This window comes from Urocitellus parryii, chromosome 2 (assembly GCF_045843805.1).
Source record: "Urocitellus parryii isolate mUroPar1 chromosome 2, mUroPar1.hap1, whole genome shotgun sequence".
In the NCBI taxonomy this organism is placed as follows: Eukaryota; Metazoa; Chordata; class Mammalia; order Rodentia; family Sciuridae; genus Urocitellus; species Urocitellus parryii.
In genome coordinates, this window is record NC_135532.1 from 200,943,412 (window position 1) to 200,967,933 (window position 24,522).

Genomic DNA, 24,522 nt, shown 5'->3' on the forward strand with positions numbered 1-24,522 from the left:
TTTTATTTTAGAAATTACTTAAGATTAAAAACAAAGTTAGACAAAATAAACTGTTTACTTTCTTCCAAATTTAAAAAACATATAGACCTATAAAACAGAGATAAATTTAAATACTAAAAAATGTCATTCTTGACAGGCATAGTGGTATAAGTCTATACCAGTGACTTGGGGGGCTGAGGCAGGAGGATGCAATTTTGGCAACTTAGAGAAACCCTGTCTCAAAAAAGAGCTAGGGTTGTAGCTCAGTAGTAGAGCACCCCTGGATTTAATCCCCATCACCACAGAAAGCACAGCTATTCTCAAACATTAGCTGATAAAATCAATAAAATACTGAAAAGAAACACAGCAAAAATAAAGAAAATGTGTTCCAGTAAAGTTGGAAATCTTTAGATCCTTTTAAAAAGTCAATTTCATCATCACAGAGTTGTAATATAGTTTAGGTTAGGATTATTTCCTGCTATAGAGAAGTGCTAGTTCTCTGTAGTCATTGGGGAAATGAGAAGATATGAATTAAACCTAGGTAATTTTCTCAAATTTATCTCTCTCTCATTTTTCCTATTACATTGAGTGGATATTTTCTTAATAACCTTTGTTGTTGTTGCAAGATCTGAGTGTTTTATTTTTTAAGGAAGCATTTCAGGGTTTTTTTTAATTTCATTTTTTTAAATAGACTGATTTACATGCAGCATTATGTAGGTGGGTTTCAGAATTATCATTTAGAGAGTTAGGTGGAATTGTTTTTTTAGTGAAAAACTTGCAATACCACATTATGGTATTTAGGCACGCACAAATCTGTTCACATTCTTGACTTTTTAAAATTATAAATTGAATAGTTGAGTCACTGATTTTGATTTTAGGCAGATAGTTCAGAATTTTAAAAAAGACCCAGGTAATGATATTATTTCAACAAAGATATCCACATTTGGATACTTAAACATCACATAGTGTACTTGAATATCACCATTGGGAAGACTCTATGGTTATGTAGGATTTTGCTTTCTTCCCAGACATCCACAGCTGCCACACAGAGCAGGCAATGCTCCATGTGTCCACAACAATGTAGATTCAGGAGATATCAAGAGGTTATTTTATTTTATTAGAGCTCTTTGGTTATACATAGTATTTGTGTTCATCCAGACAAACTCATGCATGCATGGAAATCTATTTCAGTTCATGATTTTATCAATTTCAGTTCATGAACAAAAGAGTTTTTTGGTTCAAATCAGTTCCTTTCATTTTTAACCCAATTCCATCCCTTTGTGACATCATATTGGTCTTCTGTTCATATCCTTCATAGACCATTGTCTAGAATTGCCCAAGATGGAGTTTTTGTGTTGCTCTTCCCTTAAGGCAATTCACATGTGATTTTTCTCAACTTGCTCTTAGTAGGAGGAAAAGGCTGCATAATTAAACTGAGTGCTAGTAGTCCCTAAGACCTCAGGCATAGTGAATGCATTATTCATTGCTTGATCTACTTTATTCCTGGTTCATCTATATTTTGTGAAAGCAAAATGTTAAATTCTGCATAGCCTTCTGCTTTTCATTTTGTCTGTTACTTGTTAGTCTCCATATTTAGGGTTAACACATTTTATTTCTACTGTCACTCAACTCCATTATGGAGTCAAACTAATATATATTCCCCCAAATATCCCTATTTGATAAGGACCTGCCTTGTTTTACCTTTTATAGTTGTAATTTTATTTTCTCTGGTGTAAAAAGCCATATTCATATGCCCCACACCTTTTTTTCATGATCAGTACTTCCCACCATATACTTTACATGGTGTTTTGTTATTTTTTTTTAATTCAGTACTAATTTTTGGCATATGTTTTTATGTCTCTTTTACTGCTGAAATTAGCTTTTGATTGAAGGCAGATATATTTCTGAGAGGAACCAAAATAACTAAAAGATAAATGCTCAAGTCATATAAAATAATCTAACAGACCAAGGGTTTAGAAAACAGTGGCAGTACTACCTCTATAGGAAGCATTATGGCTTCTGTATGAAATATGCATTTTGTTTGATTTGGTAGAAGTAGAATGAACCAAGTTTGTAGATGTAGAAAGTGAGATTGCTTTTAGAAAAGTTATTTTATTACTATATTATCTTTGCTATCATATTAATTAATTAATTCATCCTCTATTGCAGGGGAGTTTAGCATATACAATTGAATAAATGTAATATTTCACTAGAATCATTTATCTCCTTAGTAGAGAAATTTTACCTGAATGCTTTTGCCGTCTTCTTCCTATTTCTTTTCTTATTTTTCAAAGTAAGTAATTTGTTTAATCTGCTTGAATGCTTCCAGCATCTCAGAGAGAACCTATAGTTGACATCTTTCAGGTTTACACTATGAGTGACTAATAATTCAAGGAAATCTTATTCATAAAATTTTCCTTATTTCCCTGAAAAATCTTCTCAGTAAAGCTGTAACAGAAGAACCAATTAAAATCCAATTTCTACTGAATGACATTCCAAATAATTATATTATAATATATATTAATCAAATCAGTATTTTTCTTTTCTGCTCACATGGCCGGGAAGTCCATTGGCATTAATTCTACAGTACCATTCATTACTTCCCGAAACTGCAATAAAAGTTTCGATAACATGTTATTTTTTTATTTCATGCCACCTCCCACAGTTTGTTTACTGCAAAGAAAAGCTTAGCTGAATACTTTTATGTATCTTTCTGGGCAGCAGTTCTTTGCCATGGGTGTACATATAAAAATTACCAATTGGAGTTTTCTCTGAGTAGATTCAGTACTCTCCACCTAAGACTTATGGAATGAATCAGAATCTCTGGAGGGAAGATCTGGAATTTGTATTTATTAAAAATCTTCAGATAATTCAGAGGTTATTCTCTGGTAAAGCAACATGACTGTAGGTGTAATTATATGCAAGAGAGATTATTCTGAAGGAGAGAAGAACATTTTTTGGAATTATTAGTTTACTTGTGTTGTTCTTATCTTAACCAAAAGTATTTGGAGTAGTTACAGTATATATAGCATACCCAGATTATGAAAAAGAAAAAAAAAGAAACTGATATGAAAAATAAGATAAAAATAGTTAAGATTGATATGAAATGTATACCATAAAGTTTCATGAATTTATTTAGAGATGAGAGGCAAAATTGACTTTAGGACTTCTCTATGAATTCTCTATGAACACTGTCTCCAAAAAAAAAAAAAAAAAGCTTTTTTCTAGACAAGTACATTTAGTTCCTTAAGGGTAAAACCAGGTAGAAACAAAATATCCTCAGTATCTCATCTACCTATGGTAGATGCCCTGAGTTCCTTTCTAAACTGAGTTCTTTCCCTGTGGAGTCCAATAACGATGTCCTAGGCATGGTCCTCATTGTTGGAGAATGCAAGATCTCAGGGGGATAGCCAAAGTGATTTACAGTGAGAGGCTGTTGAAGTGTATAGGAGGATGTAGCTCTCTATTCAGAAGTAATTTTAAGTACAGCTACTGTTCTTAAACCTATATTCTTTATACCCCAGAGATTGTATTTAGAGTGGTACCCAGGAATGTGAAGTCCTAAAAGTTCCACCTGTGATTCAGTGCAGTCAGCCTAGTATGGCTCTCTACTGGCTGCTTTTAGGGGAGTTATTGATTTTAAATATATTTCTAGAATGGGTGGTCTACATATCTGCCAAATAATCTTCCTGAAATCTCCTACAGTGTGATTGTAATGACTCTTTAGAAAATGAAGAAATAAGTACTTTTAAAAGGTAATTGAGATGTTACTTTTTTTCTTACAGTTGATCAAGAGCATATTCTTACATTTAATGGAAAGCTAATTGATGGTTGAGTTTTACCACTTGGTAAAATGTTGAAGATCATAATTAGGTAATACACACAAGTAATAATCTCCCCAAACCCCTTTAATCTCTGATATGAAGGTACTCCAAGGAAGCAGCTAAGAGTGCTCTCAGAAGGCCCTGCCTTTTGTAACAGCAACTCAAGTGAATAACACTGCTGTTACACAACCTGTCGAACCTGTCTGGAAAATCTCTTACTTGGATGCCACTTATTTGAAAGTCTCAGGGTGCCACTCATGGAACAAATGATTTGAGAAGATATTTTAGGTTATGTTATATACCTCCATAGAGAGTTGGTCACTCATGGTGAAATTAATGCATTAGAAATTTGTAGCAGGTAGGGAGTCAAGAAAATTTCCAGGAATTAAGGAAAATGAGTGTTGCAAAAGTTGTCAACACCTGTCTTCCCATTTGTAGTTTGAACAAGACATTAAACTGAGTGAGTTAGTATATAAAGTGCCATTGAGACCATAAAGTAGATGCAAAAAACAGCATGGTCTCTTTATTAAGTTCCTACCATTTATTCAGGCCTGCAAGGGTGAGGTTTTTATAATAGTTATAGATAAATAAAAATGATTGTGTGTGTTTATATAGGAAAAGCCAATCATTTTTGTCTTGCTGCTGTTAACAATGAAATAGAAGTTACTTAAATGTTATGTTGAAGTTTTAGTTGTATGAAACCTTCATCCAGAACCCAAAACATTATATTGATATGAAAATGCTGGTTATTTAAGTTAAAAGCCATGTATACCAAATAGTTCTTTTTCATTAAAAAAAAAAAATATATATATATATATATATATATATATATATATATATATATATATATATATATAAATAAAATGTCTGGAAACAGATAGGACCTGAAACAGATAGGACCCCATTTGTCTCTGGATAGTGGAAAGAGCTTTTAATTGACCTCATTTTATTTGTTTGTTACGGTAAATATATTTTTACTCTTTTGATTTGATAAAATGATGACAAAACTTTTTTTTAAGTGAGGAACTTGATTATCATCTGATTCCTGTTATTCTTCCAAGAATACTTCCCTATGAGTACTTTATGTTTCATCTTAACCAGATTACTTATCATTTCTCCTACATGTTTTTTTATCAACATGGGATTACTTATAAAGCATGCTTCATCTTAAAAATTTCCTTGTATCATCAATATTTGCCCATTCTTTAAGATCATCTACGTATCCCATAGACTTTATGAATGTCTTTTAGGTCACCCCAATCCATTCCTGCTACCAAATTTATTATAGCACTCCTTATTGTATTTATATTTTAGCTTTCTTACCACTGGAAAGGCTCCTTAGTTGCAGAGATTTTATTAATCTCTCATCTGCCCTTACAGTGGTTTTGCTTATTCTGTTCCTTCTGCTTGGAATTGTCTTTTTTCTTATCTCCCAGATAATCCTCTCAACAAATTCTTCAAGAGCCTCTCAGCTGGCATTTCTTCTGGAGAGTCTTTGTTAGCATGCCACACCATCCCAAGTGTGTGTATGGAGGCTATAGTTCTTTTATAGGGCCTTATGCATAGCTATTATTTTATTTAGCAACTTGTATTATAATAGAGTGTATTTATCTGATTCTTCTGGGGATTTCTTAAAATGAATGAAGTATGTAAAAACCTAGCACAGTACAGAAAATGGCACAGGTTCAGTAAACTGGATGTGTAGTTTGGGTTTCTGATTTCAACCTCTGAGTGCTAAATCTGTGTAGGTTTACATACTGTGGGCTTTAGCAGTATTCAGATCAGTTCCCTGGGAAGTATATACACAGGGAAAGCTCTAGAAAAAATAGTTCTATGTGGCATTTGGGTAAAATAATTTGATATTACTTATAAGGATTTTGGACTCAATCTTGTTTGTGGAAGAAAACGTTGGGCCCTGGTGACATAGGTGGATTTCACTGTGTTAATCAAATACAATTTGATCGTAATGAAACCTTCTATAAGCACATGCACTACTAAACTGGTAGTACCTAAGATTTTCCTTACCTTGCCCATTGTGCAGGGGCATAGAGTGTATTGCAGTCAGTCCAAAGTCAGGTACTGTTCATATAGGAGGACATTTAACTTCTTCAGTGTTTCTCCTTTGTTGCACACATTTATGCATTCCCACTTATTTTCAGCTTCTCACAACACAACTGTGACCAAAAGACCTTACAAAAACAAGTTTAGAGGAGGAAAGTTTATTTGTAGCTTACAATTTCTTAGTCCATAGTTAGCTGGCTCCATTCCTCAGGGCTCCAAGAACATCGTGATGAAAGAGTGTGGCGGAGGGAAGTGGCTCCAGACATGATGATCAGGAGTCAGAGAGCTCTCTTTACTACAGCTACATCTCCTCCAGCTACATCCTATCTGTCTACAATTAGCACCCAGTTAATCCCTATCAGGGGATTAGTATACTGATTGGGTTAAAACTGTCATAACCCAATTGTTTTACTTTTAAACTTTCTCATGTTGTCTTACAACAGGAACTTTTGGGGGGACACCTCATGTCTACTCATATCTAACCCATAACACCACCTCTGGTGTTTTATTTTGTTTTTTAATAGTAAGCTTTAGTTATCGCATCCTAGTTATTTATGCCAAAAATTTAGAATCATCTTAATGTGTAGCTTTTAATCCTTTGTGTCCAAAATATGTCTTGAACTTAGCCACTGTTTTCTACTTTTAGAGCTCTGCTATCTAGAAGTACAGTCATTTTTCTCACATATTGCTCTAATATCCCCATGTTCCATTACTGACCTCGAATTTTACTCTCCTCTCTAATCCATTCTACACATTGTAACCAGAGGTTTGTTTTTGTTTTTGTTTTTAACTTGTGTTGAAGATTGAGCCCAGGATCTTGTGCATACTGAACAAGAATTCTCCATCTGAGCAACACTTTACCTCCAGAAGTTTTTTTTTTTTTTTTATTTATCATGTTGTCATTATATTTAATACTTAGCTCACTTCCTATTAACTCTCAACACTTTACATGACATCAAGGCTATTGATGTTTTTGCTCTATCTGTGCCATCTATTGCCATGTCTCCACTCAGACACTGTATTCCAGCCCCACCACCCATTCTAGATTCAGCTCATGCTCATTTCTTGGTCTTTTTGTTCTTCTCTCTTGTGAAACAACTCATGTATCCTTCAGCTTTTAAAGGTCACTTTAACCTGTATCCCACTAACTAAATTGCCCAAACATACCACTCTACCCTGATTTTGTTCCTTAATGTATTGTCAAAATATTGCCTCAATTTATATCTGTGATTATTTGGTTAGTGACTTTCTCCACATTGACTGAAACTTGTTGGAGATGAGATTGGCTCTTTTGTCATATTCACATTCCCTGTGCCTAGAACATAGTTAAATGCTTTAATTAAAATTGTTGGTCACATGAATGGCCCGCATATATCTTCACATCGTAGTAGTACTCCTTTGTGATTAATATTTCCCTTTGATTTCTGAATTTAAAGAGCATTAGGGAGGATGACAGTAGCCCTATTATGTTTTTCAAGGTAATTGACAAGGACTCTTACCACCAATATGAAAAGTTTACAGTACCTTCTTATTCTTTATATCCATTCACTAACTTATTAATTAATTCATTCCATTATAATGTTCCTATTTTATGCTAGACATTGAAGAATTAGGAGTACAAAAAGGAGATGGCATCTCTGCTCATGCGATTCTTCCAGTTTAGCAGGGGATGTGGACTTCAAACAAATATAATAATAATAAATAATTAATAATAGTAATAATAATGATAATAATGTTATGATTGTGGTAAATGATACTTAAAAGGAAAGTTTAATTTTCTTCAGAGCAATGGTTTCCACCTGGGAATGATTTTGTCATTGAGTAGACATTTTACGAGGCAGGAGACATTTTTGGTTGTCATACTTTGAGAGAAAGGAACAGTATTAGAGGCACCAAGTGCATAGATGCTGGGGTCCACAGGACAGTCCTTCACACCACAAAGTTATCTGAATGAAAATCTCAACAATGCTGAGGCTGAGAAATCCTGCTGTGGTGGGGGGCTGTTGTCATCCAGCCACACTTCCATACAGAATTGTTATTTAAACAAAAGTTACTATATGAGAAGTGTAAGAGTGTGTGTGAGCCTAAAGGCAGAGGGAAGATTATGTGGAGAATTCCAAATGTTGGAAGGTAAACTTCTCCTTCAGTGTACTAGGGAAAGAAAAAAAGGCTCACATGTGGACCTTGTGAGCAAAGGACACAAAGTGACGTTTGAGACAGGGACAGAAGCTCCACTGATAGCTTTATTCTTCTATGTCATATGTGAATTTGGAGATTAGCTATGAAATACCCAGTAGATACTAAGAGTGTTGTTGGATTTGTGGGTCTGGAGCTCAAAAGATAGGTAGGAGTTAGAGATGACTTTGAAAGTGTTTACGTGGATGGTATTTGAAGTCGTGAATTATATTACCACTAGTTTGCCAATTTGTGCTTGCTTTTCTTTCTAGTACTCAGCTGCCAGGGTCAGGTTCAGAAAAAATAGGTTAGGTTTGTTCAGGGTTAGGATTTTGTCAGGTAGGTGTATAAAAAGATGTTTTATCTTCCATGGAAAGCCAGCCCAGGATTGTTGTACAAACTAAAAGAAAGTTTGTTTGTTTTTTTTTTTTGTTTTATAAAATGCTGGAGATTTTTCCAAAATGAGGTTTTGGTACTTCTCATTCCAGAAAAATGTACTATGAATTTCTTAACTTAAACTGTAGTGAGTGCTTTCTTTATAATTATTTCAGTACTTTTGGTACTCTGGTTTTTTGGTTTTGTGTCATTTTGGGTTTTTTTGGGTAAATTTTTTTGGGGAAAGTGCTATATATTGGAGGATATATTTTATTTTAAATAGAAGACTAAAATTTGGTTATTAGATATAAATAACACATTCAACCTAGTTTAGATTCTGTGATTCATATTAGATATACAATTGATTCTTTTCTCATGAAGCACAAGCAGGAGAACCAGAATATCTAGAGCAGCCATCAAGAAGTGATTTCTCAAAGCACTTGAAAGAAGAAACTATTCGAATAATTACCAAGGCATCACATGAGCATGAAGATAAAAGTCCTGAAACAGTTTTGCAGTCGGTAAGAACTTTTCTTTTGGCTCTCTGAATGTAGCCAGGCTCACAACATTTCCTCCAGTGCAATTGAAAGCGGCCCAAGCCAGGAGAGAAGGCCACTTCCGGCTGTGCCATGGTGACTGAACGGGGGACAAGTCGCCTGACCCCTGGGTTGTAATTTTCTTAGCTTATTCTTTTAAGGATGCTTTTCTCTTAAGTTTCTACCTGACAAATTATGAAGAATCATAATCATAGACAAAATTGTCCATTTGACTTGGAACTTAACAAAGCATAAAGTTCAAAAGCAACAACTCTTTCTCCAGTGCCTTTCCCTTCCCTCCATCTGTAATTTACTTATATTTAAATAGTTGGAAATTTATGATATAAATTCCATTGTTCCATGAAATGTGTTTGTAGTAAGACTACTACATACTGTAGATTAGAGCACTATTATCAGGATAAATATGATGTTCCAAGAAGTTTGTGCATAGTTACAGAGTATCCTGTGAAGCAATTGTCATTATTATTCTACTATTTTGTGTTTTCAAGTTTCTCTTTTTATAACACTCAATTGAGCATAGTGGTGTTGTGTTATTTTATCAGTAAATATGACCTCCTGAGGAATGCTGTTTGGTACTACAAAAGCATTGAATTTCTGTAGTCATTGATCCTTTACTTAACTAGGAAATGTAAAGAGTACTAATGTACATTTTATGGTGGCTCCTTTAAGTATTTGAAGAATTCTCTCCTGTAAAACTAAAAATAGCAGGAAAATCCATAATTTTCAATATATAGTTTTCTCAGTGAGTGAGCTCAGTCTGAACAATAACCTATCATGAGGCCTTCAATATGATATGACCTCACTTAACTAAAATGTCCAGTAAATAGAGTATTATGTCAGTTGTGTTTTCATGAACTAAATAATCAGAATTTATTTACAATTTGAAAATGTATTAATATCATCTTACCATTTAAAAGTACATTAAGTATAATAGATTTTTTTATATTCCAAATTTTTCAGATGCTTCAGAGGCTATCAGTAAACTTAAGATCAACATCTGCTAATGTTTAATCTTTTCTTGGGAAATACTTTGCTTAATGGATCTGGGAATTATGCTTCTTAGGGAAATGAGAAAAGGAAAGGAAAAAGAAAGAAATACAAAGGAAAAATATTTTTGCCCTGTATTTAAAAAAAATAATAACTAATAAGGCTCTTGCTACAAACTTTGATTTGTTAAAACCTAAAATAGAGTTAATAAATGTCATCCTTTTAGCTACTATCAGAAAACTAAAATCATTACTTAGCTTAATGTAGAGTCATTTTTTTTTAGTTTGACTAATCATCTGTAATTTAAATTCACAGAAATCAGCACTTACATTTTGATTACTGTGGGAATCATAACTAGCAATCTACTGCATTATCTCTACTTTAAAAAAGAGGATGGTAGTAAGTGATTATGATAGAAAAACAGCATGAATATTTATCTACCTTATCTTCTGGGTAGCATGTAGAGTTCATCCCACTGTCTATTTGATCCTCCAGCACATCTAAAAATTTGTTAGTGTTGGCTATCAGAAGTGTGGTTGTTGGTCTCATGGTCATCCATAATGTATTTTTCACATTTAAATTTAGTATATATTAGAAACCAAATTAAGAGTCTTCAAACTTTGGGATCAGGTGTTTTTGGGTTTTTAAATACTGATCTTTTTTTTACTACTATTTCAACCTTGAAAAATTGCTTAATTTCTCTAAGTCTCAGTTCTCCATAAAGTGGGGGTGATTATAGAGTTAATGAAGAACATTTTACAGCTCCTGGCATATCATCCAGTAGACTCGAAAGTTCCTTCTGTTACTTCAGTTCTAGCCATTTTACAACATATTAAGTTCCAGCCTTAGAATAAGAAAATTCCCAGGAAAGCTTAGAATCCCAGAAACCGTAGACAGTCTCCAAATGTTTAGACAGTTTGTTTCTAGAACAATGTCCTTAATTTTACATGGACTACTTCAGGATATTTAAAAAATTATAAAAAATAGACTCTAAGAAAGAATCATGCATAGTCCCACTTACTGCTGAAAGTCAGTGATTGGGCTTTTAAGTATATGATTTTTTTCCCCTCACTTGCTTATTTGTTTTTTTTCACTCTTATTTTTAAACATAATTTTGGGGCTTAGTTTTGTAGTTTAATTGTGACTTCATATGAAATTTTGTATCTTGCCTTTTTTTCTTTCATCCACCTAACCTTGTAACATAATCATTTCCTTCTGTTACAAATGCATTTAAAAAAAAAAAAAAAGCGCATTGCTGAGTGTTATTCCACTGAGTAAATTGTTTTCTTAACCCATTCTTCCACTGTGTGTTTGTTTCTACTTTTATATTATTGTAAATAGGCTGTAAAAAACACAATTTTGTTCCTATTTCCAGCTATATTTCCTTAGATTCCCCATAGTTGAATTGCTGAAAGGGATGACATATTAATTAATATGTTCATATTATTATAGTTCTATATCTTTTTAACCATCCTTCAGATGAAACCCCTTTTGAAAAGTCTTATAGTTAATAGATTTCAAGAAATTAATAAAAGTTTTTGTATTTTAATTATTTTTGCCCTTTATTGACTGAGACATTTGATTTTTAACTTTTCAAGTTTAGCCTTTCTTTACGTGTTCATTTGAGGTCTGAAAATAATAGAGAAAGATCAACATGTACTTTGTTTCAGTGAACCCTTAACTTCCTTATATGAAAAAATATTTATAGTACTTTAGTAAATTTAAATTTGATAAATGGTAGTGAATTATTTTATGCTGCTAGAGTTTCTTCCCTTGTTTGACTTTTATCAGCATTATGCTATTGAAACTCTTTAACAGTAACAGGAAAGCCTTCTAAAACCCCTACTGCAGTTTTTTCCTTATAAGGTAATATGTTGTTTTATAATGACCAGAATTCTAAGTAGTACATTTCCCAGTTGATATTTGCTCTAAGTTTATATTTCTGTACTTAAGATAGTTATGTGGGTTTTTTTTGGATTGGTTTGCTAATGGGAATTAATCGTCACAAACTCCAGGCAGATTTCTTACTCTACCTGATTATGTTTCACTCTTGTGAATGGAGACCCAGTAAAATTCTTCTCATATGCTAGAAGAACCAAAAATTCTTAATTTTGAGCATATCTCTATAGATTATATATGGTAGTAATATTGAATTATAATTATTCAAATAACTTCAAGCATATAATAAAATAGTATAATATTGGTAATAATTGTAGTTTGTAAAACAACTTATACACTAGGGTTTGGGATAGCTATTATCTTCTGATCACAGCAGCAATGTAGGTTGCTTATTTCTTTTTGAAAAGTTGAGGATTCTGAGAAGTAAGGAACCATTTTCTAAAAATGAAACAACATTTTTTATGAAAGAGGCAGTAATGGTCTTGGTCATTATTTTTGTTTTATTGTTTAATTGAACTGTTTCAGAATTTTATACTTCTAGAAAGTCAAAAAAATGTTTATCTCACCAAAATTTGCCTGTACTTCAAATGAAAGTAAAATGCCTTATTATTCTTAGGTTTTTCTTTGCTTAGGAAAACCCAATGTAAATTGAAATTACTTAAGTAAGCTGCTTTCAGGCACATTTCTTTTTTTTGACATTTGCTTCTTAATAAATAGTGGATATGCCAGTTTTCAGTCTTTCAATAAAATAAGACTATGTAAAATCCAAATAGTATTTTTTTTAAAGAGAGAGTGAGAGAGGAGAGAGAGAGAGAGAGAGAGAATTTTTAATATTTATTTTTTAGTTCTCGGCGGACTCAACATCTTTGTTGGTATGTGGTGCTGAGGATCGAACCCAGGCCGCACGCATGCCAGGCGAGCGCGCTACCGCTTGAGCCACATCCCCAGCCCCCAAATAGTATTTTTAATGAATCTTGGTTTTGAGTGGACTATTCTAAATTTCACACTGACATTCTGTTAGTATGAATTAGTGGGATGCATAGAATTTATTAACAATGAAAAGATAAAATGGAATAAATGTGATTGAGTTGTTAAAAATGATTATTACTTTCTAGCAACTTGTCCTTAGTTTCAACAATTCCTTGGACACTTAAGATGTACATATATCAAGAATTTGTTTGACACTCAAACATACTAGGTTGGACAGAGTGAGTTTAACCACATCAGAATAGGGCAATTAGCTTTATATACAATCAATTATTAGAAAGGATAGAAAGGTAAACCATAAGGAGAATACCTTAGAAACTCTGCTGGGTTTAGAGAAGATCATAATCTTGTTTTTATAGCAAGCAAAATTTTTTGGAGTTAATGAATTGTTTTATTTCAGCCAAACAAGCAAAAGTAGGAAATACAACTTGAGTATTATTTTTATATATTTATTACTTTTAAGTACTTAGAGTTGAAAGTACTTTGGTAAAAGCTAGTTTTAAATGTTTGGGAAAGACTGGAGATTTTTGTGTTACTATTTAATTTAAAACTTTGCTTCTCATTTTTAATTTTGGTTGATTTTATTAAATCTAGCAAATGTAGGCCTTGTTAAAAGAGTGAAGAATCTATGAATTTCAGCTTTGTGTTTCTATTGCTCTCTTTTCTAATGCTCATACCAATGATTTTCTTCTGCAGAAATCTGAAAATACCACAAGCCAACCACCTTCTAGCCAGCGAGTTGTAGAGGTGGCGATTCCTCACGTAGGGAAATTCATGATTGAATCAAAGGAGGGGGGGTATGATGATGAGGTACCTTTATGACAGTACTCTGCACCACCCTAACTTATTACTTTTTGCTGTTTAATACAAGTATTTTAGGCATGCCTATACCTGCACACTATGTCTGTTGCTGCATAACATACAGCTTTGCCACCTGTGGTGTGAAACTACCTTATCATTTACTAACAGAACTTTGGAGTCAAATTAAAATTTAAGTAGAACATATAGAGAATATATAAGAAACATATGTTTTTGAAGTTGATTGTTTTCTGCAGAAATAGAATCCTTTTACTCTCAGGTTGATAGATTAATAAGGTTTAATTATATTAAAATTTTTGCATTTAAAAATAACTTCTATTTTTCTTTTCTGTTTTACTTTAATAACTTATTATATTTTGCCCACCATTATCTACCTGAAAATCCTGCAGCATGATTGCAAGTTGGATAATTGGTATTTTTGCCACCATACCCTCTCCCTATAACTGTGAGTGGAATGATTGCCTCACAGTGTCTTACACACTTTGGCATCCCTTGTTATTTTTTCTCTATCTCCTCATTGATTATTCTTATCTACCTAGTTTTTTTCAGATATCAATAGTCTGGAGGCATTTTTATTTCTTATGATGGTGTTCTTCAGAATCAGATTCAAAAGATTATTTTCATTCCTTTTCCACTCTTCTCTTAAGGTTCTTAAAATTGTTTTGTTTTAAGTAGCACCAGTGCAACTGCTACTGAATAGTAATGGCAAAGGGGACCTTGCTTATAGGGGAGGTGAAGTGATTTAGAAAAAAAAACAACAAAATATTTTGATTCTGTTGTTAGTTTTTATGAGTGTGCATGAAAATTGAGTACATATTAAGTGTTTTATTCCAAGTAACTTTTTTTGCAGACTTACTCCAAGGTTATAATTACTATTATGTAACAGTTAATCACCAAAATTAGAAGTATCATAAAGACAATAATATCACTGTGTCACTGTAAGAAAACATGGCCATAAAAAGAATAATTAGTAGTTTGTGAGATGGGAACTGGTCAGAGGGTTTTCTCTAACAGGTAATGTTAGATATATTGCAACTCTTGATGTACAATCCAAAATAAATCTTAGTAATAGGTTCAGTGAATCATAGGTAATAGCTGCAATCTCTTGATTGCTCTAAGATAGCTTTAGTGGAGCACTGAGTTTTCATTTTGCAGATATTTACAAATATAAACAGCTAAGAATAATAAGCTGTACTGAAAACAAATACTCAGTACTTAATAGTACACATTGTTCCAGTTAACTATTTTTTAAAAAAAATTTTTAGTTGTCAATGTACCTTTATTTTATTTATATGTGGTACTTAGAATTGAACCCAGTGCCTCACACTTGCTAGGTGAGTACTCTACCACTGACCTACAACCTTAGTTCTCCAGATAACTATTTTATTTCTATGTTGGATCTTAAAAATTATGAAAACTGCCATGTTTTTGATGATAAAATGTTAATTTCTTGATCAGGCACCTAAATGCCAGAAGGATTCTTCTGGCATTTAAGAGTTGTGATTAATCATTAACACTGTTTTCTTGTGCAAGTGCTTATGTTTTGGCAGAGTCATGTTTTGTTTATTTTGTTTTTTAATTTGTTGGAGTGACATTTTAACAGTGCATGTACCTTGGGACTATTAAAAATAACTTGCACAGGGCTGCTGTTTACAGATGTACAGGTGGTACAGATGTGCCAAGGGGCAGAAGTGGGACTAAAATTGAGTTCTTCCTAAAATCACCAGGCCTTGGAGAAGAAGCATCTTTTTTTAAGAAACAAAAAAGAGGTGTTGCTTTTTTCTGAATGGTTTTCTCATAGAGCAGCACATTTTTCTGATTAGTTTCTTCAGAAGAGTACCTCTTTGAAATTCTCCAAAATTCTCAGTTTGGAGAGGATTATGCCTTTTTGCAGTTTGCATGGACACTGAGGCAGCCAGCTGTGCCCTGTACAGATGATTCTGAAAGATGCTTACATGCACATCATATCCACTAATTTAAACATGCAGCACATAATTTATAAGTACTGAAAAAGAAAGGAGTTTTACCTTGCATGTAAAGAAATTGTTTTGGTTTTTAATTTCTTTGTGTTAATTTTCAAAAATTCTTTGAATCCCTGTGGCAGATCATGATGACACCGAACATGCAAGGTGTTATAATGGCAATAGGTAAATCCAGGAATGTATATGACAGGTGTGGTCCTGAAGCAGGGTTCTTTAAGGTACAATTACATTTTCATTTTCTTTTCTCTTTTTTTAAATTAAATTTCTTAAAATGTTTTATTTCTTTGAATTAAATTTTATTTCCTGTTTAATTTCTCTCTTGCTTTCTTAGCCATGACTGATACTCTGGGGGTTTCTTCGTGTATGCATAAATCTAAGATTCTTTTGCTTTTAATCCAGATAATTCAAGAAAATCAAAGCATTTTACCTGGGTACCCTTATACTATGTCTCTGATTCATTGCCACAAAAATTTGAATTGTATTTATATTTGAATGGAATAAGGGTATTGATGAGCAATAATCAGAACTGAGTGATTGCTTCTGACAGTAGTTTATTTTCTCTTGATTGTTCATACTATTTGTCAACGTTACATTTTTTCTTTAATTTTATTATATTTTGGTACTAATTGCTTTCTTCATTTAATTTTTTCTAACATGATCTTTTCATTTAGTATCTTTTTGTGTTTCTTGTTTTTTATTTTTTCTGTAATTAATTTTTAATATTTAGTGAGTTCAGAACACATGAAACTACCAATCTAACTCCATCTTTCATGACCACGTTTCTCACTCTTAAATTGGAGTTTTATGATGTTTTGCTTCCAGTGTTATTTTCTTTTACATTTTTGAAGATGGAAACACCATGTATGTTTTGTCTTTTTATTTAATTTACCAAAAGTTTTCCAAGTTTTTACCTCTTCCTTTTTAATGCTTTTTAAGAAACATTTTTTGTTGAAGTGTAAGTCACTATAGTAAACTACTTTTTTTTTGACATTATGAATCTAAAATTTTCCTTTAATATTTAGTACTTTGCCATCATTTAGTCTGGTCTTTAAAAAGTTTTTTTTTTTCCCTTTCAGCATACCATACAGAAGCCATATACATAGTAGCTCTATAGCAATAAGTACTTTTTTATTTATTAGGATTTAGGGTGCCCAACTCCTGATAGGCCTAGGACTTAAGGGTTTTCTGGAGTAGAGGACTTGAAATGCTAAATTTCAAAAGTTCTAGGCAAACTGATCCCAGGAGAAGTTGATCACCGTGTTGAGATCACATGAGAATGGTTGAGGAAGACAGGCAGGAGGGAGAGAGCATTGATTGAACATTTGTTTTTTTTTTTTTTTTTTTTTTTTACTATATGTGCTACACAGAATTGAGCAGTCATAAATATTATTATTTTCCTTTTAATCTTTTTTCCTTAGCTTTCATTTTTCTTAGAGTGAGTTGTTTCTATTTTGGGTTGCTTAGTTTTCTGTGTCTACCACTGATTCATCTCTATCAGTTCATTAGATCTCTTCACTCTGCCTGTATCAGTTTCATCTTCTTGGAGAAACTTTTTCTGGTGCTTTATGACATGCTTCCGCCTGCACTGGTTTTCTTTTTCTTTTTTTTTAAGAGAGAGAATTTTTTTTTAACATTTATTTTTTAGTTTTCGGCAGACACGACATCTTTGTTTGTATGTGGTGCTGAGGATCGAACTCGGGCCGCACGCATGCCAGGCGAGCTCGAGCCACATCCCCAGCCCCCTGCACTGGTTTTCTTGAAGTCCTGGTGCATACTTCGTCACTGAGACCTCCTTTTCAGTATCACCCTGAGGATTCACTTGACATCTTTTCCTTTGTATTTTCTATATGTCATACTTTTCTCTGGGTTTGCTTAGTTTCTGATTTTGGTGGTGCAGTAAGGAAAATGAGCTATAAAGAAAATAAGAAGCAAGTGTGTGAGATTAAGGACTCATCAGAGGAGTTTTCTTTAAGTCTTAAACTGTTAGGTGTATCACAATTTTTAGCATTTACTCCAAATTAAATACCATGATTAATAAGCTTCAGTCATTCTGAGGTAAGAATTTTCAAGTCATTTGCAAAATTTGAGTAGAGTTTGAAGTTTCAGTCATAGCTTTAGCATGTGGATCTATTGTCCTTCATCAGATAATTATTCCAGTATCTCTGATTGACTCACTAAGGACTCTCCTTACCACAGTGACATTCCCTTAACCTACTTTCAGTCTGTTGAAAAGTCACTTATAAGAATATCTAGAACATACATTAGAAAGGACATAGCGTAAAGCTTGATATTAGGAATCAAATTGCCTTGGATCAAAGGCTTGTCCCACTGCTTTGATCCTGGGCAAATTATTCAACCTTTCTATATTTATTTCCATAAGTGTTAAATGGAGATAATAATAATAACTCTATTCTGTTTGCTCATTATGAATTCTAAACAAGTTTATAAATTAAAGTAGTATTTGGTTGATACTAAAGGCTCATAAGGAGGCTGATTCATAGTGGGATAGGAAAAGGGAGCATGGGAGGAAATAGAGGGAACTTTAGGGCACAGGGGTTGGAGGGGAAGGGAGGGGGCATGGGGTAATTAATGATGGTGGAATATGAAGATCATTATTATCAAAAGCAAGTGTATGAAGACATGAATTGGTGTTAATATACTCTGTATACAACCAGAGATATGAAAAATTGTGCTCTATATGTGTAATAAGAATTATAATGCATTCTGCTGTCATATATAAAATAAAAATAAATAAATAGAAAAATAAAGGCTCAAAATTTAGCCTTGCAATATAATTATTCAAATTAAATTATTACATCAGATATTAAATTATTAAAATTTAACCTTATAATATCACTATTATTGCTATTATTACTAGCTTTACTTTTTATGCCATTGTTTTAGTCCAGGTACAGATGGAGGTGGAAACAAGTATGTGTTAAAGGTTTTCTGATAGAACTTTTTTTGTTTTTTAATTCATTTGTTAAAAATTTCCAATACCATATCCAACCTACAAAGTTAGCTATTTTATACATATATAGGGAAATTTTTTAGTTTTCTCTTTTGTATGTTTTAATAATTTCAACATGAAATAAAATGGAAATGGATTAACAGGGGAAAAAGAGCATGCAAATATATTAAGGTATAGGAAGAAGTGAGTCATACACAAAGCATAAGTCTCAAAGGAAGGGTCAGAAGGTTGAAACATAAGTAGCATTTTGAACCCCCAAAACAGAGGGGGAGGTGGCAGCTTTGTGAGGTACAAGCTGTGTGAGATTGAGGAAAGGAGCAAGGTGAACCAGGGTTGTCCTATTGTGCAAATAAAATTTTTCAGTAAGACTGCCTAGAGTAATCTGCCTAGGCTAGAGGTCCTATTCCAGTATCTTCCTCCAGTGAAACCGTCTTTCTCAGGCAGATGGGGGGGTTCAGCGAGAGCCTTTTTGCATCAGCTCTTTGCTTTTGCTGCAGATGCAGATCTCTTCCACAACAGGACAAGTCTTCTGAGCTATTCCTGTGTCAGCAGCCCCTCTGAATAGCTGTCTTGAAATAGGCTAAAGAAATATATCTGAGTTGGAACATTTTGATCTCCTGCATGGCTTAACTTAATAACTATAATATTAGTTAAGTTATTAATAACTTAATCTTTCTTTAGTATTATGTATGGTTATAACATCTCTGTACATTTTTACCCTTCTGTAATTGAAGAATGCATTTTTGTGTAATTTATGTAAATACTTTCTGTGGTTAATTAATACAATTATTTAATTTTAATTAATGTTTTTTAATAAAAGTAAATAATTAGCATTTAGAAAATTCTAGCTGATACCATTTTTTAAAAAAAAACTTGTCATGAAAAGCCAGAACTTCACAAACTATTCCCTGGGAGAAATAGCTTGTGTGATCTCTGTCTCTGACTCTGCTTAACTGAGATACCAACCATAAGGATATTCAAAAAATATGACTCATGTTCTAAAGAGAACCCCCCTTCAAAAAATCAAAAGCTCCTATGCACCTTTCAGAGATTTTTCCATTCCTTAGCACATGCTCCCTTTACCCAACAATATTTATCTTGTAGGAATTTTTTTTATTGGTTGTTCAAAACATTACATAACTCATGACATATAATCTTTCATACATTTGATTCAAGTGGGTTATGAACTCCCATTTTTACCCCAAATACAAGTTGCAGAATCACATCGAAGGTCACTTAATATTTTCTCACCATCTCTATGGTGTTGTGAAACGGACTGTCATAATAATCTTATAAAAAAACTAAGGTATTTCAGCAGTTCCCATGATTCAGATGCAAATGTTATGAGAAGTTTGTTTGAAAAGTTGTGCTTGAACCCAGGAAATTATATTGTAGGAAAATATCCAAACTAGTTCATAACCCACTTGAATCAAATGTTTGAAATATGATATGTCAAGAGCTTTGTAATGTTTTGAACAACTAATAAAAATAAATAAATAAATACATACATACATAAAAAAGAAAAAAAACTTGTCATGCAAAAAAACAATATGTGAAGTTCAGTCATTCACCAAGATGTACCTGACTAAAATGAAATTAAATGGCAGTGTTTGCAACTTCCCTGTTATTACCATGCTAGGCACAGTGCATCCTTTCTTGCCTTTTCCATTTGGTTTTAACAACATAAATGTACTCTTTATTTATGTATAGAAAAATATCCTTGATCTCATTTTTAATGTAGATTTTACTCTTCATATTATTTTATAATTTATATCACTCAACTATATTATGAGCTCTTAAATTAAGATAGCATGTTTACTGCATTATCTTTATTACTTGCAGTATTCCATGCTGTACAGATATGCTTTCATTGATTACATATCATCTTCTGTGTGGACACCCATCCTGTGTTTTACCCCAGTCTGCCACTTCTATTTGAATTAGTTTACTATGACTTTCCATAAAGAAGTTTAAAATTTTTATGTTTTCAAATCTTTCTCCTCCTTATGGATTTTGGAATTTAATTGCTATATTAAATGGTCTATTCTCATCCAACATTATATAAATTTTCTTCATTGTTTAGAACACTTTCTTTACTACACTTTTATTTATGAATTCAAATGTACACAATTTAAATTTAGTTCAATAGCATTTTATTTGGACTTTCTACAAAACATATTAATGAATTTGGTCTCTTTTTACCTTTGGGTTGTCTTTTTCAGATTCGCTATTATGGTTATATTTGTTTAATAAATGAATTTGGAAGCTTTTCTTTTTATACTGCAATGTGGTTGGCATAGGAATTATCTTTGCAAAAAAGTAGGTTAGAACTTAAGTCATAAAATCAGAGAACCCACCCACTCATCCCCACCTTTTTGGTGGTGGATCTTTTAACATTTTTGTTTGTTGGTTGGTTTTTTCCCCAAGTTATTGGTGTATTTAAGCTTTCTGGGTTTTCTTGGCAATTAATTCTAATCATCATCAACATTCAGGATTAACAGAGTATGTACACAGCACATTATGTAACCTGTGATAGCTACTGCTGCCTTCCTAGTTTCATAAATTACATATAGCATTATTATTATTATTATTATTATTCCTTTAAGGTTTGGGTTATTATAAATTGAGGGAAAATTTTTTAATATCTCCTTTCTGTCACATAACTGAAAAAAATGTTTTCAGATTTATTTTACATTAACTCTTTGAGAGAAACCTTTAAATATTGGGCATGTTTAAGTACTTCTAACTGTGGATCTCCTTATGCATTATGATCAGACAAGTTTGTAATGCTGTGTGTGGTAGGTAATTATATAATCATCTGATGAAACTCTCAGCTTATCTCTGATGAAAAAGATCTGGAGAGTGAAAGTTAGGTCTGAGTGAAGTGGATTTGGTAAGGTTTAACCTGTGACTTAGGGGGAATTACCAACTCAATCAGAAGGACTCTTTTACCTACAGGCCACTCCCTCATGTAAGTCCACCCTTGTAAACACACAATATGTAAACATACAATATGAAAGAATTCATAGGCAGCTGACTTGGAAGAATAAACAACAGAAGACCAAGAGACTGAACTACATTTACCTTGTCCTCTTGGTTTGACTTTATATTTACATTTTCACTATAAATAGAAAACACCGCATAATAGTAGTGGTTGAAAGAGAAAATTCTGTCAAGTAAATGAAATCCAGAAAACAATATAAAGCTATTATAATAAGCAAAAATAAGAGCAAGAAAATAAAAAGGAATATTTTTTAAAGTACTTGTTGTGTGTATGTATGCAGGGGTAGAGGTAGCAGGGTGATAGTATATTTATAGTCACTGGATTACACCTTGAAAGACAATGAAAATTTCCTTTTTGAAATTTTTTGTCTATACCTATTATAGCATCCTTAGTGTTTTAATGATGTAATAACAGTTCTGTATTATAAAACTTTTTTTCTTGTTATTTTAATGTTTCATAATTGTCCCCAGTTGATATAACCTTTATTAGAGTAAAAGGCATGGTGAAAAGTATATAGTTTGTAATTATACACTCAATGAATTGTCCTGGAGTGAACTTAGGCCATGAAACCATCATTCAGGCCAAGAAGAAGAATCTTAGCAGTGCTCTTAAAGCTACCTTTGTTTCACCTTCCTATAACTGCTTTGTTTCTACCCAGAAGTAGTATATATTGGGACTAGTGGCAACATAAATGAGTTTTCTTGTTGACTTTTACATATTTAGAGTCAGGTCCTGTCGATCTGACTGCGTTTACTTAACACGTTTGGAGCTTCATCTGCTTAATTGGATATAATTGCAATTTGTTTGTTCTCATTATGGTCTTTCATTTTCTGGCTATACTATGATTTTTTCCCAATCTACTGTTGATGGACATAAAAATATGCAAAACTCTCTCCTAACTCCAGTGGATATAACTGGAATAATTATGGACTGAGTTTCTGCCTAATGAATCATCTTTTCTAGTAGGAAAGCAAACATTAATTAGAATTGTAATCAGTATGAAGAAGAAGCAATTTGAAGGGGGAAGAGCATATAGAGAAAATAGAAGGCTTAGAAAAAGTGACATTTAAATTAATAATGCATACATCAAGATGTAGACTACAGTGGTTTTCTCTCACTTCCTAATTCCCACTCCTTACCTCACTTCTTTCTTTTTTAAATTTTTAGTTGTAGATGGACACAATATCTTTATTTTATTTATTTATTTTTATGTGGTGCTAAGGATTGAATCCAGGGCCTCACACATGATAGGCAAACACTCTACTGAGCTACAACCCAGCTCCCCCACAGCTCACTTCTATTGAACTGATTCCTGTATATCCTCTTAGATAGTTAGGTATAGACAGACAAGATGTACTTAAATTTAAACATTCATCTACATATTTATACATGAAAATATACATGAAAAATATGTTCTTCTGTTTGCTTCTTTTACTTGAGTTTTTTTCATATAAAATGGTGGGTGATTATTCATATCAGAATTAGTAGATTTATCTCATTATTTGATTGAGTTTAGTGTAAGTAACGTGTTTAAATATTGTTTTTGATAATTGCAGTTTTTTTTGTGTTATGACAAAAATGGTAATATATGTCTAACAGGGATGTACCTAGCAGCTCCTGGCATCTGAACAGGGTGATGAATCAGTATTTCAGCACACCTCTAATTTATTCATGCTCAAGGTTAGGAAACTCTGTCCCAGACTGGCTATTACAGCAGGGGCTGTACTTTTGGCTTTATACTAAGTTTAAATCCTAAATTTATCTCTTATTAGCTATGTGACCTAGGCAGTTTATTAAATTATCAGAGCCAGATTTTTCATTTATAAATGAGAAATTGTCTTAAGAATTAAATAATCCACATGGAACTCATTAGCAAGTATGTCACATAATTAATACTTGAAAAAGATTAGCTGTTATTAAATTTATCATTAACTACTTTGTGGCTGGATGTCTGGATCATTTCCAAAATTATTGTGAATATTTTTATAGATATATTATTGAATACTTGTGAACATAGCAAGGATTAGTGAGTTAAAGTGCTTGCAAATTTTAAGTGTTGACAAGATTCAAATTACCTTCAAATAGTTACGTTGATATTTTTATTCCTATTGTTGGTGGTTTGATAAAATGACATAAAGTGTAATCTCCTATCAAAATTTATTTATTTAATTTTGATGAAGGTCTTTTTTGATGATTTTTAGAATCAGTCATCACGAACCTCCCCAAATCCTTTTAGAAATTGATTGTACTTGCATTATAGATATCCATTTACTTAGGATAGTGTGGAAAATTATATTTTTAGTATTTTGGTTATCTCCCAAAAGGAATATGATATGTCTTTTTACTTCTGTCATGTGGTTATATTGTTTAGGAAGGTTTTATAGTTTTCTGTTTAATGGTCTTATAGTTTTTTAATTTATTATTCAATGTACAAGATCTAGATATAGGTCTTACTAGGTCTTCTATCTTTGTAATTTATTTCTAGATATATTCCAGATATACTTTTACAGTTTTTGCCTTTATGAATTGGGTCATTTGCTCCTACTTTTCCTATAAAGTTACTGAAAGTATAGGTAATAGGAAGAATAATTTTATATACAATGTCTAGTTGTTTTATTCATATCTCTTGATTTCATCCAAATTTCCCAGTAATTATTTATTTGCATTAAATTTATTTATTATATCATTTCTGGTTTTATTATGTTGACCAGAAGTTTTAGAACATATTCCCAATATTGAAATAATGGTAATTGAATCTTTGTCTAGTTTTTAATTTTAATGAGAATGTCTCTATTGTTTTATTATTTTTTATTTATTATTTTTAAATTATAGGTGGACACAGTGACTTTATTATTTTACTTTATGTGGTGCTGAGAATTTAATCCAGTGCCTCATTCATGCT

The 24,522-nt window shown here is 32.4% G+C and overlaps 1 protein-coding gene across 3 annotated transcripts in view; it reads left to right on the forward strand.

Moving 5' to 3' along the window:
- The window catches only part of Usp25 (ubiquitin specific peptidase 25), a 137,862-nt gene that overhangs the window by 94,092 nt on the left and 19,248 nt on the right, over positions 1-24,522 (forward strand). For all 3 annotated transcript variants that reach the window (XM_026411960.2, XM_026411967.2, XM_026411974.2), the window contains 3 exons: positions 8,796-8,935; positions 13,541-13,654; positions 15,768-15,863. In XM_026411960.2, coding sequence (XP_026267745.1) covers positions 8,796-8,935; positions 13,541-13,654; positions 15,768-15,863 — 350 coding nt within the window. The remainder of the gene's footprint in view (positions 1-8,795; positions 8,936-13,540; positions 13,655-15,767; positions 15,864-24,522) is intronic.